At 39.3% G+C, this 16,089-nt stretch overlaps 1 protein-coding gene across 9 annotated transcripts in view; it reads right to left on the bottom strand.

The window, feature by feature from the left end:
- The window catches only part of LOC136857997 (transmembrane and coiled-coil domains protein 2), a 267,616-nt gene that overhangs the window by 85,215 nt on the left and 166,312 nt on the right, over positions 1–16,089 (bottom strand). For 8 of the 9 annotated variants that reach the window (XR_010858585.2, XR_010858584.2, XM_067137170.2 and 5 more), the window contains one exon: positions 5,045–5,089. The exons of the other annotated variant lie outside the window; for it this stretch is intronic. Coding sequence is in view for 6 of the 8 variants with exons in the window: in XM_067137170.2 (XP_066993271.1) it covers positions 5,045–5,089 (45 nt within the window). In the remaining 2 variants the exon portion in view is untranslated. The remainder of the gene's footprint in view (positions 1–5,044; positions 5,090–16,089) is intronic. 9 annotated transcript variants of the gene reach the window in all.

Genomic DNA, 16,089 nt, shown 5'->3' with positions numbered 1-16,089 from the left:
TTCAGAAAAGCTTCTTCCTCTTCATTTTTATTAAATTCTACATTCATTTTATTCCAAATTAGCGGCAAAGAGGGGGTTTCTCCTCTGGTTTGGAAGAAAAATTTGCCTCCATGGCAGATAGTTCTCTTTCACCCCGCTAGTGTAGTGAATTGAGATTTTCCAACTCATCGGGTACTCCTAGGAAACAGATTAGTAAAAGGGCATAGTTTTTGCCTTGGGACTCTCCGCTATTCAACACCCTCCCTCCCGAAAATAAAAGTGTGTTCACGGCTCATGGCTCATGGCTGTCTGCGGCCTGATTATTCCATTTCTGGAACTTTCGACTGTTAGATTGGCAGCGTAGTACTGTTCGTTAAAAGTGAGAAAATTTCTGGTTTTTCATTTGGTTGTATATTTCATATGATAGCATTGCTTTTAATCGCGACATTCCTACTGGCTTTTTTGTAATGACCTATGTTGATTTCAGTTGGAAAAACCACTAAGACAGTCTTTCTGAGGATGTAAAAAGGCAAGTGGCGAGTGAGTGCCTGCCATTATAAGGAAAACTACCAAACTTGATTGTGACTGATGGTAGGCAAGAGGGCATACCATTACAATGAAAATTCCCTAACCCAGTCTTCACATAAGGAAAGACATTTGGTGACTTCCCCGTTGCGTTTCTAGAGTAACGTTAAGAGCTATACAATTTAATACAATTTTACTCACAATGTGTACTCTACTTAACCTAGAATTCTGTATACAATGTAGAATTCTGTAGCGAAGCATGGGTACATCAGCTAGTTATTAATGATATATCGTTGACAAAATCAGAAAATGAATTACAAAGTAAAGAGCCTAAACATAATTGGTTACATTTTCCTAATAAAAACAACTTCATTACAACCATACCAGAAACAGAACAGGCTATTAATAAACTTCCTACAGATAAAGAAGAAATGAAATAAAGAAAAATGTTCATAATTTTCATAATAATCTCAACCAGAAGGAAATAAAATTCAGGAAACTCAATCGTCAAAAGTTACCAGTGTTTCGCCCAGAGTGCGGCACGGGCTCATCAGTTGGATACCGCACCTTTTCCAAGACACTGGCCGGCTAGCACGCCGGTAGCGAGACCACTGCAAGCCATACATGTGATAAGCACAATGCAGTGCTGACGTACTAGGGGAGAATTGCATCTCCACTTGCTATATTGCCCTCCCGGGCTAGCGTGACCAAAATATGGCTTCCGATTGAGAGCTATCTCTCAATGTGTACTCTACTTAACCTAGAATTCTGTATACAATGTAGAATTCTGCAGCTATTCAATCGGAAGCCATATTTTGGTCATGCTAGCCCGGGAGGGCAATATAGCAAGTGGAGATGCAATTCTCCCCTAGTACGTCGGCACTGCATTGTGCTTATCACATGTATGGCTTGCAGTGGTGTCGCTACCGGCGTGCTAGCCGGCCAGTGTCTTGGAAAAGGTGCGGTATCCAACTGATGAGCCCGTGCTGCACTCTGGGAGAAACACTAGTAACTTTTGACGATTGAATTTCCTGAATTTTATTTCTAGCTATCTCAATCGGAAGCCATATTTTGGAAGCTGAAGGAAAGTTTAAACAACTGACAAGCAAATTAAAAAACGTAGAAATAGAATTAAATATAATACTTACAAAAGCAGATAAAGATAACACTAGTGCCCATAATGATTAAAGATGAGTACATTCAAAATAATTAAAAATAATAATTTCCAATAACAGACCAATTATATTGGAAATATGAATTTACTCAATCATGACAAATATTTCACGTTCCCTACAATAATTTCTAATAACAGACGTACTATATTGGAATTATCAATTCTGATGACTGTTTATTCAGGACAAATATTACAAGTTCCCTATGGGAATCATCTCATGGCCTAGCAGGTATCTATTTTTGTAAGAGGGACCAAGTCTCTCAGAGTGCACTGGCACTGCTTGAGGCTCCAAGTAGCCAGTGCTGTGGTCTCCACTACATGCACTAGCCATGTGCCTTGATAGGTAAGCTAGTTATGATAGGTAGACTAGTTACCATCTGATGAGCCAGAATAGGCACACTGGGGAAAAACAATGACAACTAAGAATACGTTAACAGGAAAATTTTATTGTTTCCAATAACAGACCAATTATGTTGGAATAAACTACACACTGCGTACGTACACGGTCCGCATGAGATGTAAGTGAATGGAAAAATCTTATTATAAGAGTTAACTGCTCCGAGTATTTAAATTCTATCTTTATTTTTTGTTTTGTTTTTTTCAGATCCAATTCTAAGGAACGGAAGATAAATGTGCAATTACATCAGCTGACTCTGCTGTTTTGACAAGTTCATATGCAACATTTTATTATTTTTAAACGAGTTATAAAAAATTCTCCAGTATGAAAACAATATTAACTGTTTTGAAACTCTTTTGCAATATTCAACTCTGGAATGAACATTCTAGCACCGTTTTGGAACTAGAAGATGTTTTAAATCCTTTTTAACCTTTCATGATTCATCATTACAATAATGTTTTGTTCAGTGATCACTTATGCGTATAAGTTTCAAGAGGACAATTTCAAGTTTTTGAAGTATAATATTGTATTGTCGTACTCACATTTTTAATGTCTTATTCATTTTATTCAATGATGACAGATGAGAAGGTCCAATAAAGGACCGAAACATGTCCGAAAAATTATTGTATAAAGTGTTATTACACTGGCAGAAAAAAATATCCAAACACCGTGATATATGGAATGTAGAATACAGATATTTTGGCAATATACTGTACTTGTCGAGGTAACATATTTAAATGATTAAAGGTACAAGACTACAGGTTAATATCCATGCGAGAAAAACCATCGCAAATGTGCCATGTTAGTCCTTTAGTAACTGGTGTAATCTCCTGACTGTTGAATACACAAACGTTTCAAAGAGTTGAAGATAAAACTAGCAGTTCGTCATTTAGCTCTCAGGAAGAACTTCATGTAAACGTGCATGCATTATGTCGTACAAGTGCCGGATGTCAGCTTGTGGGATGGAATTCCATGCCTGTTGCACTTGGTTGGTCAATACAGGGGCGGTTAATGTTGGTTGTGGATGATGCTGGAGTTGTCGTCCAATGATTTCCCATATGTGCTTGATTGGGGACAGATCGGGGTATCGAACAGGCCAACGCAACATGTAGACACACTGTAGAGCATGTTGGGTTACAACAGCAGCATAGGGGCATATATTATTCTGTTGGAAAACACCCCCGGGAATGCTGTTCATGAATGGCAGCACAACAAGTCTAATCATCAGACGGACATACACATGTGCAGTCAGGATGCATGGAATAATCACAAGAGTGCTCCTGCCATCATATGAAATTGCTCCCCAGACCAGAACTCCTGGTGTAGGTCCAGTGTGTCGATGCCGCAGACGGGTGGAATGCAGGCAATCACCTGGCCTCCTCCTAACCAATACACAGATATCACTGGCACCAAGGCAGAACCAGCTTTCATTAGAAAACACAACGGACATCCATTCCACCCTCCAATCAGTTCTCACTTGACACCACTGAAGTCGCAGATGGCACTGGTTTGGGGTAAGTGGAATTCATACCACAGGGCGTCTGGCTTGGAGCTGTCCTTCAAGTAACCGGTTTCGAACAGTTTGTTGCATCACTGTGGTGCCAACTGCCGCTCGAATTGTTGCTGTAGACACAGTCCGCTGCGGTACAGCCATACGCCGAATACGGTGGTCCTCCCTCTCGGTGGTGCCACGGGGACATCCGGAGCCCGGTCTTCTTGCGAGCGTACCTTCTTATGACCAATGCTGCAACACGCATGCACAGTGGAGACAGTCATGCCAAGTTGTTTTTCAACAGGGTGGAAGGAAAATCCACCTTCACGTAGCCCTATTATACAGCCTCATTTAACCGCACTGAGTTGTTGATATTGGCCTCTGCGTCGTCATAAAGGTATTCTTGACCCACTCACAGTCGAACCTCACGGGTAACACACTCTTGCACGGTACAGCCCGTATTTATAGAAACCTGATGTGCAACATCATGAGGCCGCTACTAGCACCACGCTAATGCAATTTGCGGGACATCTGAATCAATGTCATCTTTCAGATGTATAAATACGCCTACCAACGTTCATTAATCTAGCACAACCCCTTCTTGGTGTTTGGATATTTTTTTCCGCCAGTGTATAACATGCTTTATGTCGCACCAACTGAGATAGCTCTTATGGAGACAATGGGATAGGAAAGGACTAGGAGTGGGAAGGAAGTGACCATGGTCTTAATTATGGAACAGCTGCAAATTAGCCTGGTGTAAAAATGGGAAATCACGTAAAACCATCTTCGTGCTGCCGACATTGGTGTTCAAACTCACTATCCCCTGAACACAAGCAGACAGCTATCTTATTTTAAGTCTAAATGTTGCATTGACTTTTGAATGTGTTGTGTGATACCATCACGTGTTTTTGTTGTGGTCACTATTTTCTTTGCCTTCCTATGGGCTTTTTTGATGTTCCAATGAAAATGTGCTTTGTTGCTGAGGAACTCGCACATAACAGTTTCTTCTTGTGTATCACATTTTTGACATTACTGTTCCAAAGCCAAATATATTTGTTGGCTTGTCATCTCCTGGATTCGTTTATCCAGGAATTATACATGCAGCTTCATAAATAGTGCCTTTCACTTTCACCCAGCTTTCTTCAACTGTGGTAATGGGAAGCAGTGTCTTATGGAATCGGACTATTTCTCTCTTTATTTTGTTCGTGCAAAGTGTTCTGTTTTTGGAGGCTTAACGAGAAACTCAAGTGCTGGATGACAAATGATTTTTTATGGTATGACTTTTACATCCAGTACAAACAATTCTCTGTTAGCAATTTTACAAATGAAGAAGATTTCATTAAGGAAGTTCTCAAAAAGCATTAATTCTCTTACAATCTTTGAGAAGCACCATCATTAAAGCCACATAATTTCAAGCAGAAGGAGAAAAAGTATGATTTATGAACACATAAAAGAACAATGCATATTTAAAGCTCACCCTGAGAGACCTGTGATACCATCACGTATGTTGCCACCAACATTTCTGTAAAAAAAAAAAAAACACCACACACATCACACAAGCCATACATGCACAAACAACAATGTGACATGCCATCAAACACACACACACAGAAAGAAAATTCAAGGACAAATATCACAACATACCACTGGAAGAACAGGATATATGCTAAAACGAGCTGTTACATCATCATCATCATCATCAAAGAAACCTCCATCTTGTAATAAACAATAGGTATTTTTACAATCTGTTCTATTCTGGTGTGATGCATTCCTCAAAGGCAGGAATGCTTTATTAGACAAAGATATATCTAAAGTATACTCTGGTATCCCAAGAGAGATATCTACTGACCTCTCTTTCATCTTCACATTACATAAGTGATCTATCTACAGTTTTACTCCACACAAAACATCATATATACCAATTCAGAGAGGTGAAAATTATTATATTCACAGCAAACTACATAGTTTGCAGTACTTTCTACTTACTGCCAATATAATAATCTCATACATGTACAAAGCAAGCAACATGAAAAAACAGAAAAGGACAAGTACAATTTCCACATCCTCATACACTGCCATCTTCACAGAGATGGGCTCTCTCCTTTTCAATCCCAGTTCTTTTTTACATTCATTTCTTCTCAGTCCCTCACAAACACTTCATTCTGCTTCCCAGCATGCATTAGGAGGGCAGGCATCCTCTACTTCCCACAACAAGACAAGATCCGTCAAGATGGCCCCTCATTCTGTGTCGAAGTCCACCCTGCTGGTGAAGCTGGGAACAAACTCTTCAGGGGATGAGAAGAAATGGATGTAGAAGAACTGGGATTGATTAGGAGATAGCCTATCTCCTTGAAGACATGGAACACATGGAAGATGTAGAGATTGTCCTTGCTTTTTTGTGTATTCAGATTTGTCCTTGTCTCCTCTTTCTGCTGCTCCCTCTTTCTACACTGACCTGTCATTGAGTGTTGATGCCCGTCGTCCTGATGAAGCTGGGAAACAGAAACAAGCTCAATGAAGGCAGAGAAAAGATGGATGCAGAAGAACAGAGACTGACGAGAAAACCTATCTAGGTACATGAAGATGTGGAGATTGTCCTTGTTCTTTTGTCTTTTCATGTTTGTCCTAGGCTACTCTTTCTATTGCTCCCTTTTCCTACATTAACCTGTTATTGTGTTCATCCCATTATGTGTTACTTTTCATGTTCCTATCTCTATATGACTTGATTTGACACTTCCAATAATATTATACCATTGGGATCTTTTTTTTCCTTTTATTTTTGTCCTGCATACCTGATCTTTTACCATCTGTATATGTTATGTTTCTTCCCTTTTCCTGTACTTATCTAGCTTCTTATCCTACACATCCCACATTAAGACAGAAGAACTGACAAGATAGCCCCTCAGTGTTGATGCTTGCCCTCCTGATGAAGCTGAGAAGCAGAAACGAGCTTGCTGGGGACCAAGAAGAGATAAATGTAGAACAACAGGGATTGATGATGAGAACTTATGGATTTGAAGATGTGCACCTTTCCTTTTCATATTCAGACAACACACTACCAACCACCACAGAAAAACACAATAGTGATTACATCCCTCCACATAGGGTTGGCATCAGGGCTAAATTCACAAGTGCAATACAGTTCGCACCCGCAACCCCACAGGTGTGAGAAAAGCGGAAGAGAAGAAGTGTATGAAGATGGACAGATTATCGTTGTCCTTTGCTTTCTTCAGTTTGTCCATGTTTCCTTTTTCTAATAGAGGATGGTTGCCCAATTGTACTTCCTCTTAAAACAATAACCACCACCACCACTTTCTACACTGACCTGTCATCGTGTTCATCCTATAATGTGTTCCTTTTCACGTTCGTATCTGTATACGACTTGATTCAACATTTGTTTGCTGGGCCAAGTGGCCTTCTGACCCCAACTTGGCAGGTTCGATCCTGGCTCAGGACGGTGGTATTTGAAGGTGCTCAAATACATCAGTCTCGTGTCGGTAGATTTACTGGCACGTTAAAGAACTCCTGTGGGACAAAATTCTAGCACCTTTGCATACCTGAAAACCGTCAAAAGTACACAGTGGGCCGTAAAAACAATAACATTTTAAATAATTGACACGGGTTTGCTCCTTTCCAATATTATGAGGCGTGTCTAAGTAAGGGCCGTTTGGAAATAACTACACAACGAAAGACTATTTTCAAACATCACATTTATTTGCAGATTCTACATACTTTACTCTATTTTTCAACATAGCTGCCAAGTTTGTTTAAACACTTGTCATACCTTACAACTGAGTTTTGGATACCCTCTTTATAGGAACTTGCCGCCGATAACCAAGAGTTCGCGACCGTTTTCACTTTGCCGTCATCATTGTAGTGGTTGCCGCTGAGGTGATGTTTGAGGTGGCGGAACAGATGGTAATCACCCGGCACAAGGTCAGGGCTGTGGGGTGGGTAGTCTAAAACTTCCCAGCTAAAACTGTCCAATACACCTCGGGTCTGAGCTGCAGTGTGAGGCCTCGCATTGTCGTGAAGAAGGACAATTCCCTTTGTCAGCATGCCTCGTCTTTTGTTTTGTATCGTTCTGCATAGCTTTCTCAAGGTTTGGCAGTAGGCTTCCGCATTGACAGTAGTTCCTCGTTGCATGAAGTCTACCAACAAAACACCATGCCTATCCCAAAACATGGACGCCATGATCTTGCACTGGGACAGAGTCTGTTTGGCCTTTGCCTTTACAGACGAATGTGTGCGTCTCCATTACATGCTTTGTTGCTTTGATTCGGACGTGATATGCGAAACCCATGTTTCGTTTCCCCGTTAGGATTTGACTCAACATATCATCACCTTCTTTGGCATAAGAAGTCAAAAACGTCATCGAAAACTCAAATCGTTTGTTTTTGTGGTCCTCCGTTAGGAGTTTAGGGACCCAACGGGAGCACAGTTTCCTGAAGTTTAGGTTTTAAGAAACAATTCTGTAAAGCACTGACCTAGAAATGTCAGGAAAGGCGTTTGAAAGAGCTGATATTGTGAAGCGTTTGTCCTCACGAAACTTTGCTTCAACTGAAGCCACCAAATCGTCTGTGATCAGAGATGGGCGACCGGAACGGGCCTCATCATGGACATTGTCACGGCCATTTTTGAAGTCTCATACCCACTAACGCACTTTGCCATCACTCATAGCTTTAGCACTGTACACTTCGCAAGTCTGTCTGTGAATGTCTGCAGCAGACAGGTTCCTTGCCAACAAAACCTGTATCACTGACCAAACCTCGGACGGGGCGGACGAGTCTGTAATCTTGAACATTTGAGCAAGCACAGAACAGAACCATAGACACTCGAGGAAGTAGTTATCGATGTGGAAATGATAGTCATGGAGACCTCAATGTGCAGGTTGTAAGTGGCAATTGGGAAAGAAGAAGAGGCTGGTCTTTTGGATATGGAAAAAGAAACAGCAAGGGAGATAAGTCTATTGATTTCTGTGAGAGAAATGAAATGATTGTGGGTAAAAAACACTTGGTTTAGAAAGGATAATAGTAGAAAGATCACTACATATGGCTGGGGTGAAAAAAAAGACAAGAACAATTCCTTTTTTTTTTTTTTTTTTGGTTGAGAAAACAAATCGTAAACATTTAATGGATGTGACAGCACTATTAGGTGAGGCGTTCAATGGAGATCACAGAATACTGGTAACAAAATTGAAAATAGGTAAAATTGTGAGGGTAAAAGAAATAAGATAGAAGAAAGTAAAAGTATGGAAATTAAAGAAACTCAAAAGGAATTAAAACAGCACACCCCTATATCAGAAATGGAAAGTGTAGAAGAAGAATGGACCAAATTTAAAAACACTTTTGTAAGCTGTGCAGAGAAAATTTGTGGCAGAACTTCAGCAAGAGTGAAGGAAAAGGAGACACATTGATAGAATGGAAAGGTGATTGTTAAACAAAAGAAGAAAGCATAGCAAAAATGGAACAGAGAGAGAAAAGAAGTAAGATTAAGTATCAGGAAATTAAAAATAAGTGTAAAAAAGTGGTATATGAGGGGAAAAAAAGGTTGGGAGAGATTCACACAAGAGTTGGGAAAGGAAAGAAGTAGTAGAAAAAGTATGTTGTATGGATTGATAAAAAATAAGAGAAAATCTACACAAAACAAGTGAAGGAAGAGAGTGGAAATGTAATAACAGACCCAGAGGAAATAAAGAATAGGTGAAAGGATTACTGTGATAAAATCTTGAATGTGAGAAATAATGCAGAAGAGAGTGTAGTGGTAAATGAGGAAGATCCAGAAAGAGTGTGTTACTGCAATGGCAGAGGTGGAAATGGCTGTTAAACAAATGAAAACAGGAAAAGCAGCATGGATGGATGAAATATGTGTGGAAATAATGAAGACAGCAGGTCTTATTGGTCTACATTGGTTTTATAGGCTGCTAAGGTGTGTATGGAAGAAAAAGCAAGTACCTGATAATTGGTGTAAAGGTGTAATAAAACCAGTATATAAGATAGGTGACGGGAAAGTATGTGACAATTTTCCAGGACTTACAATAATAATCTTACTTTACCTGAAGATTACCTTACCTGTCAAAAATTCTTGAAAACCTAGTTCATAAGTAGATTATGACATACACAGATGAGAACATTTTAGTCAATAAATAACAACCAGGATTTCACCCTAACCACAGTAAAACAGATCTGATGAAAGTAATTACTGATACTGAATGTGCTATAGATAATGGTCAGCTAACAATTTGAATACTATCAGATCTGACCAACCGACCGACCAACTGTTTGTCCAACCCTTGTCCCGTTTCCCTACGGGGTCGGGTATGAGGTGAGATGAATTTGTCGTGGCGGTTTTTTATGACCGGATGCCCTTCCTGACGTCAACCTCATCAGAGGAGTTAATGAGAGATGAAATGAATGACGTGATATATGATAGTAGGGAGAGGGTGAAACCCGGTGCCGGCACATAGCCTACTCCTGTCGAATAGCACCAAGGGGTCTGCTCAAGGCTTAACGTCCCCATCCGACGGACGAATCACCATCAACAGCGTCATATGCCCTCACTCCATATGAGCACTGCGGAGAGGTTTGGAATTTAATCCAGGCTTTTGGTACGCAATCTAGTGATTAGAAATTGTATACCACCACCTCCCCTACCCTGCCGGCCAACATTCTGATGGTGAAATTTTTTTCGACCAACGGGACTCGAACCGGCTAACCTCGGTGTTAGACCGTTTTTAGACTTCAGCGCCTTAACGATCATGGCCACCAGGCGGGCTTAACCGACCGACCAACTAAATAAATAAATAAATTAATTAATTTTCATAGAAGACATACAATCACAATAATTCTACCTACAACCAACGGAAGCAAGCAGGGCACTAGTACACATCAGTGAAAGGAAGAAAAGTTAAATTGACCTTGACTTCTACTCCTCACCAGCGATGACAGACAATAATAGATGGACTAGAGTGTGCAACACGCAGCGCCACGTGATAACACAACTCTCCATACATGGGTTTCACCACAATCAATCAATCAATCAATCAATCAATCAATCAATCAATCAATCAATCAATCAATCAATCAATCAATCAATCAATCAATCAATCAATCAATCAATCCTGATCTGCATTTACAGCAGTCGCCCAGGTGGCAGATTCCTTATCTGTTGCTTTCCTAGCCTTTTCCTAAATGATTTCAAAGAAATTGGAAATTTATTGAACATCTCCCTTGGTAAGTTATTCCAATCCCTAACTCCCCTTCCTATAAATGAATATTTGCCCCAGTTTGTCCTCTTGAATTCCAACTTTATCTTCATATTGTGATCTTTCCTACTTTTATAAATGCCACTCAAATTTATTCGTCTACTAATGTCATTCCACGCCATCTCTCCGCTGACAGCTCGGAACATACCACTTAGTCGAGCAGCTCTTCTTTCTCTCAATTCTTCCCAACCCAAACATTGCAACATTTTTGTAACGCTACTCTTTTGTCGGAAATCACCCAGAACAAATCGAGCTGCTTTCTTTGGATTTTTCCAGTTCTTGAATCAGGTAATCCTGGTGAGGGTCCCATACACTGGAACCATATTCTAGTTGGGGTCTTACCAGAGACTTATATGCAGTCTCCTTTACATCCAAACTACAACCCCTAAACACCCTCATAACCATGTGCAGAGATCTGTACCCTTTATTTACAATCCCATTTATGTGATTGCCCCAATGAAGATCTTTCCTTATATTAACACCTAGATACTTACAATGATCCCCAAAAGGAACTTTCACCCCATCAATGCAGTAATTAAAACTGAGAGGACTTTTCCTATTTGTGAAACTCACAACCTGACTTTTAACCCCGTTTATCAACATACCATTGCCTACTGTCCATCTCACAACATTTTCAAGGTCATGTTGCAGTTGCTCACAATCTTGTAACTTATTTATCACTCTATAGAGAATAACATCATCCACAAAAGTGTAGTAGATATTACATCATAACATGCACGAAAAGAACCAGGACAATTACAGAGCAAAGACTGAAATTTAATTAATGCTCAAACTTGAGTGTACATTTCTCTATTAAATCAATAAATAAATACAGTAAATGAATCAAACTTTTCATCCAATGTAATAACATGGATTAAATCATTTCTGTCGAATTGTAGTCAGTGTGTTTACATCGCAGAAAGAAAATCCTCATGGAAGCAAGTTGAGACAGGGATGCTTCAGAGTTCTGTAATTTCTCCTCTTCTCTTTTGCCTTTACTTTAACAATATTTTGTCATACTGAAGACTGTAAATATCATCCAGATCATGCAGATGATTTACAGGTCCATGTTCACATAAAAGTAATTGGTATTCACGAAGCTATATGTAAAATTCATCAAGAACTTGCGAGTATCGAAGTGTGGACTAGACTAAACGGACTCTGAATGAACACCATCAAATCTCAAGCTATAATAAAAGGCACATCCAGGACCCATCATCACTTAATGAACATAAATCATCATCTTCCTCCTTCTCTTCTTCTTATTCAGTCTTTTGGGTTGGCTTGTAAATCAAGGACCTCCCCAGTTTTCTATCTCTCCACCACTCCCTTCCTCTAATAGTTCTTCTACTTTTACTCCTCTCTTCTCTATACTCTCGTTCACTGTTGTCTTTCTCCTATTATTTTCTCTATAAATACTTGCTTTGGAACTTTATCCTCTTCCATTCTCATCATGTGTCCATACCATTTCAGCTTACTGGTCTCTATCTTGTTTTGCTGTTAGAGAATCCAATTCTCTCTGTGATTTCTATATTTCCAATTTCATCCCTTCATGTCTTCCCAATTATTCCTCGAAGGAATTTCATATTGGCTGCTTGGATTCTGCTTTCATCATGTTTTGTTGTTGTCCATATGCCTGCCGCGAATGTCAAAATTCGTGTGTAATACAACGAGTACATAATTTTCTTGAATTTCTCTGGGACGTCCCAGTTCCATACTATACCTCTCACACACTGGTAAAACCCACTGGCTTGCTGGAATGCCTTTCCAATTTCTTCATTTGTTTTCCCATTTTCTGCAAGTATACTACCCAAATATTTGAAACTTTTCACAACTTCTAATTGTCTTCCATTTACTCCCATATTCCTTCTCTATTACCTCTCGTCATCATTATTGTTTTACTCTTCTCCACACTTATTGTCATTCCATACAGTAACTTGTTCTTGTACTTCCATTTCATCTCCTCCCCATATTACTGTCATCTGCAAAGAGTAAGGAAATTTTGTTGTACACTCTCGTGGATTTCATTCATGACTGTAATGAAGAGTGGAGGGGATAATACACTTCCTTGTTGAAGTCCTGTTTCTACATTGAACCAGTCTGTTTGTCCTATCTTTAGTCTTCACACTGCTTACACACTTTTCACACACAGCTTTGATCATTTATACTTCTGCTCTACCTACCTTCTTTTTTATCAGTGCATTCAAGACCAGTTGCCATGGTACACTGTCATACCTCTTTCAATACTATAAATGCTTTCATTAAATCCTTCCTGAACTACCATCTTTTCTGCATCATGTTCCTTAATGCAAAAATTAGATCGAAAGTTGATCTCTCTTCTAAATCCATATTATTCTTCCTCCATTTTCTTTCCTACTTTCATCCTCAGTATTCCCTCCAATATCCTCTCAAAGATCTTTGCTACATGTGAAATGAGGGTGATACCCCTATAGTTGCTACATTCTTTCGTATCACCCTTCTTGAAAACTAGGATTATCAGACCCTTCTTCCAATCCTATGGTACTTCTTTTTTCTTCCATATCACTCAAAATAATCTACATCCAATGTAACCATACTGGTCCTGCAGCCTTTGCCATCTCCATAACCACCTCATCCACACCTAATGCTTTGCCACTTTTCATCATTTTTATAACTCCTCCTATTCCCAACATTTCTTTTTCATGTTCCTCCTCTTTCTCCAGTTCTTTGAATTTGATAGTAAGTAATTTGGCAAAATACTCCTCCCAGCGCTGGGGAATATCTTCTCTTTGTGTCAAAAATTGTCCTGCATCTGTCCTTACAAATTTTTATCTTCTCTTCTGTTTACTTAGCTTTTATAACCAATCCATACAACACTTTCTTACTTCCTTAAACATCCTCTTGCAAGGTTTCTGCAAAGTTTTCCCAGCACTTCTGTTTCCCTTCCTTCTTTTATATCACTGCATCCAAGACCAGAGCTTTCTTCTGACACGCTTTCTTTGCTTCATGATACCTTTGCCTACTATCCGTATTTCTGCCTCCTATCCAGCTCTTCCATGCTAAATGAACCCCATGATATCTCAAGCTATTATGAAAAGGTGCATCTAGGATACATTTCACTTAATGAATGTATATATCCCCCCGCCCCAATGACATAGAATGGAATCATTATCTCTTTTTAAAACAAAGTTAAAGATTTAGGATGAATACTAGACAAAACAAGTGCAAAATATGGTGCATCCTCAGAAAATGCTAGAGCATTCCCTGCAAGCGCAACAGTTTTTCAGGTACTGGGGGAGCTGTAACAAGTGGGCGACCAGTATCACAATATATCTGAACTGGGACAGTCAACATCCTAACCCTGACAGGCAAGACTAAAGAGCTGACAGTGTTCATGAAAGAGAAGGACATAACCATCCTTGGTCTTTGTAAGACAAAATGTACAGAAAGAGCAGGGGAAAAAATTTGAAGAAAGGGTATAGGCTGTTTTACAGTGGAGGACAGAATGCAGTAAACAGAGTAGGAATGATCATTAGAAAGAATAACCTCGTATATGTGTAGGAGGTGAAGAAGATCAACAACAGAATGATCATGGCAAGGATACAGTTTGAGACAGGAACAAGAGGTCTGTTCAAGTACCATATGATCCTGAATACTATCTGCACTTTCTTTTATTTATTTACAGAAACACTGCCCCTTATATATTCAGGTGTGGATCATATTTAAGCCTTCCATTTTGTAGTCTCATTATTCCAAAGACGTGTCAACGTGGCAACAGCGGTTTCATGCCATGCTGCTTGGCAACTGCTGAAAAATCTCAATCTGTCGCTCACTTCCGCGTTACCGGAAGCACATGGTGTGGCAGATAATTAAAAAGTGTTTGTGGTCATTTATTATGAGTGAGAAACTTGAAGTTGTAAGGGAAACTGAAACTATTGAAAATCGTGTCGCCTGCAGAAAATATGATATTGATGAATCATGTATTCATGATTGCAGGAAGAAGAAAACAATACTATTAAAAAGTAATGGTGAGGACAGAGTGCACAGTTTTCCTGAAATTGAAGAACGGCTTTATAAATGTATGACTGAAAGACGTAAACTTTTTTTGTTGCAATTGGCTTTCCGTCGCACCGACACAGATAGGTCTTATGGCAACGATGGGACAGGAAATGTCTAGGAATGGGAAGAAAGTGGCCGTGGCCTTAATTAAGGTGCAGCCCCAGCATTACATATTTCATACCACCAACAGAGATGTTTCTCCAATTACAGGTGGCTTAGTCATTATACATTAATTATTAAAAATAACAAATGTCAGAAAGAACTTAATATCTAAAAATAAAAATATACAACATTATTAATAAGTAAAGTACCAAACAGAATTTACAGCACATTAATACTTGTGATAAATTTCGAGAACCTTTCTATATCAGCCATATACCTTGAACCATTAATGCCAATAGACGACATAATAATAACCATTATGACTGCCTTAAGACAGATGACACCAGGACGAAACATTATTATAGTTGGAGATCTGAACTGCAGATTAGACGTTCCAAATCACAGAAGAAATCAACTATTTGATATGATGATACAGGAAGGATTCATCCTTGTCAACCACGTGGATGAATGAACGTACTTCTCACACTCAGGATGTAGTACTATTGACTTATTCTATAAAGGACCTAATATTACATTGAATAATAATATAGTACATTATTCAGCAGATGAGACACCCCTAAAGAAGCATTGCCCGGTCGTGGCCAATTTTCCCATTCCAAATGTGATGAACAGAATTAAAACCACAGAAATCAAAGTCTCACGACAGCTAAGAAACTGCGTATTAAGCCAGAAGAAAGAAGAATGAGAAGAATTCGATAATCATATAGAGAGAAATGACATTGATTCGGCTGCCATGACACTGGAAAAAACGATTCAGTCTGCTATGGTGCACAATCAAAAGAGAAGAGTTCACAAACGGTTTGATGCAAATGTTATGAAAAGAGACAGATTACCCTTCTTGCGCTACATACAGCCAAATTCAGCCATAGTTTAGAGGATATAAAATCCTACAGTCAAATCAGAAAAGAATATAAAAATCTATTGAAGATTTTAAAAAAGGATTACATGGAAAAGGAAGCAACAAATATGGTGGAAGAAGCCAGAAAGGACCCGTATGTGGCACTGAGGCCACAGAAATCTCAGAGCAATAGCAAAATAGACATAACAGTTTTGGAAGAACATTTCAACATTCTCAACATTGACAAAACCAACACCGC

Source organism: Anabrus simplex, chromosome 1 (genome assembly GCF_040414725.1).
Source record: "Anabrus simplex isolate iqAnaSimp1 chromosome 1, ASM4041472v1, whole genome shotgun sequence".
NCBI lineage: Eukaryota > Metazoa > Arthropoda > Insecta > Orthoptera > Tettigoniidae > Anabrus > Anabrus simplex.
Note: the sequence above shows the minus strand (reverse complement) of the source record. Positions and strands in the feature narration are given on the sequence as shown.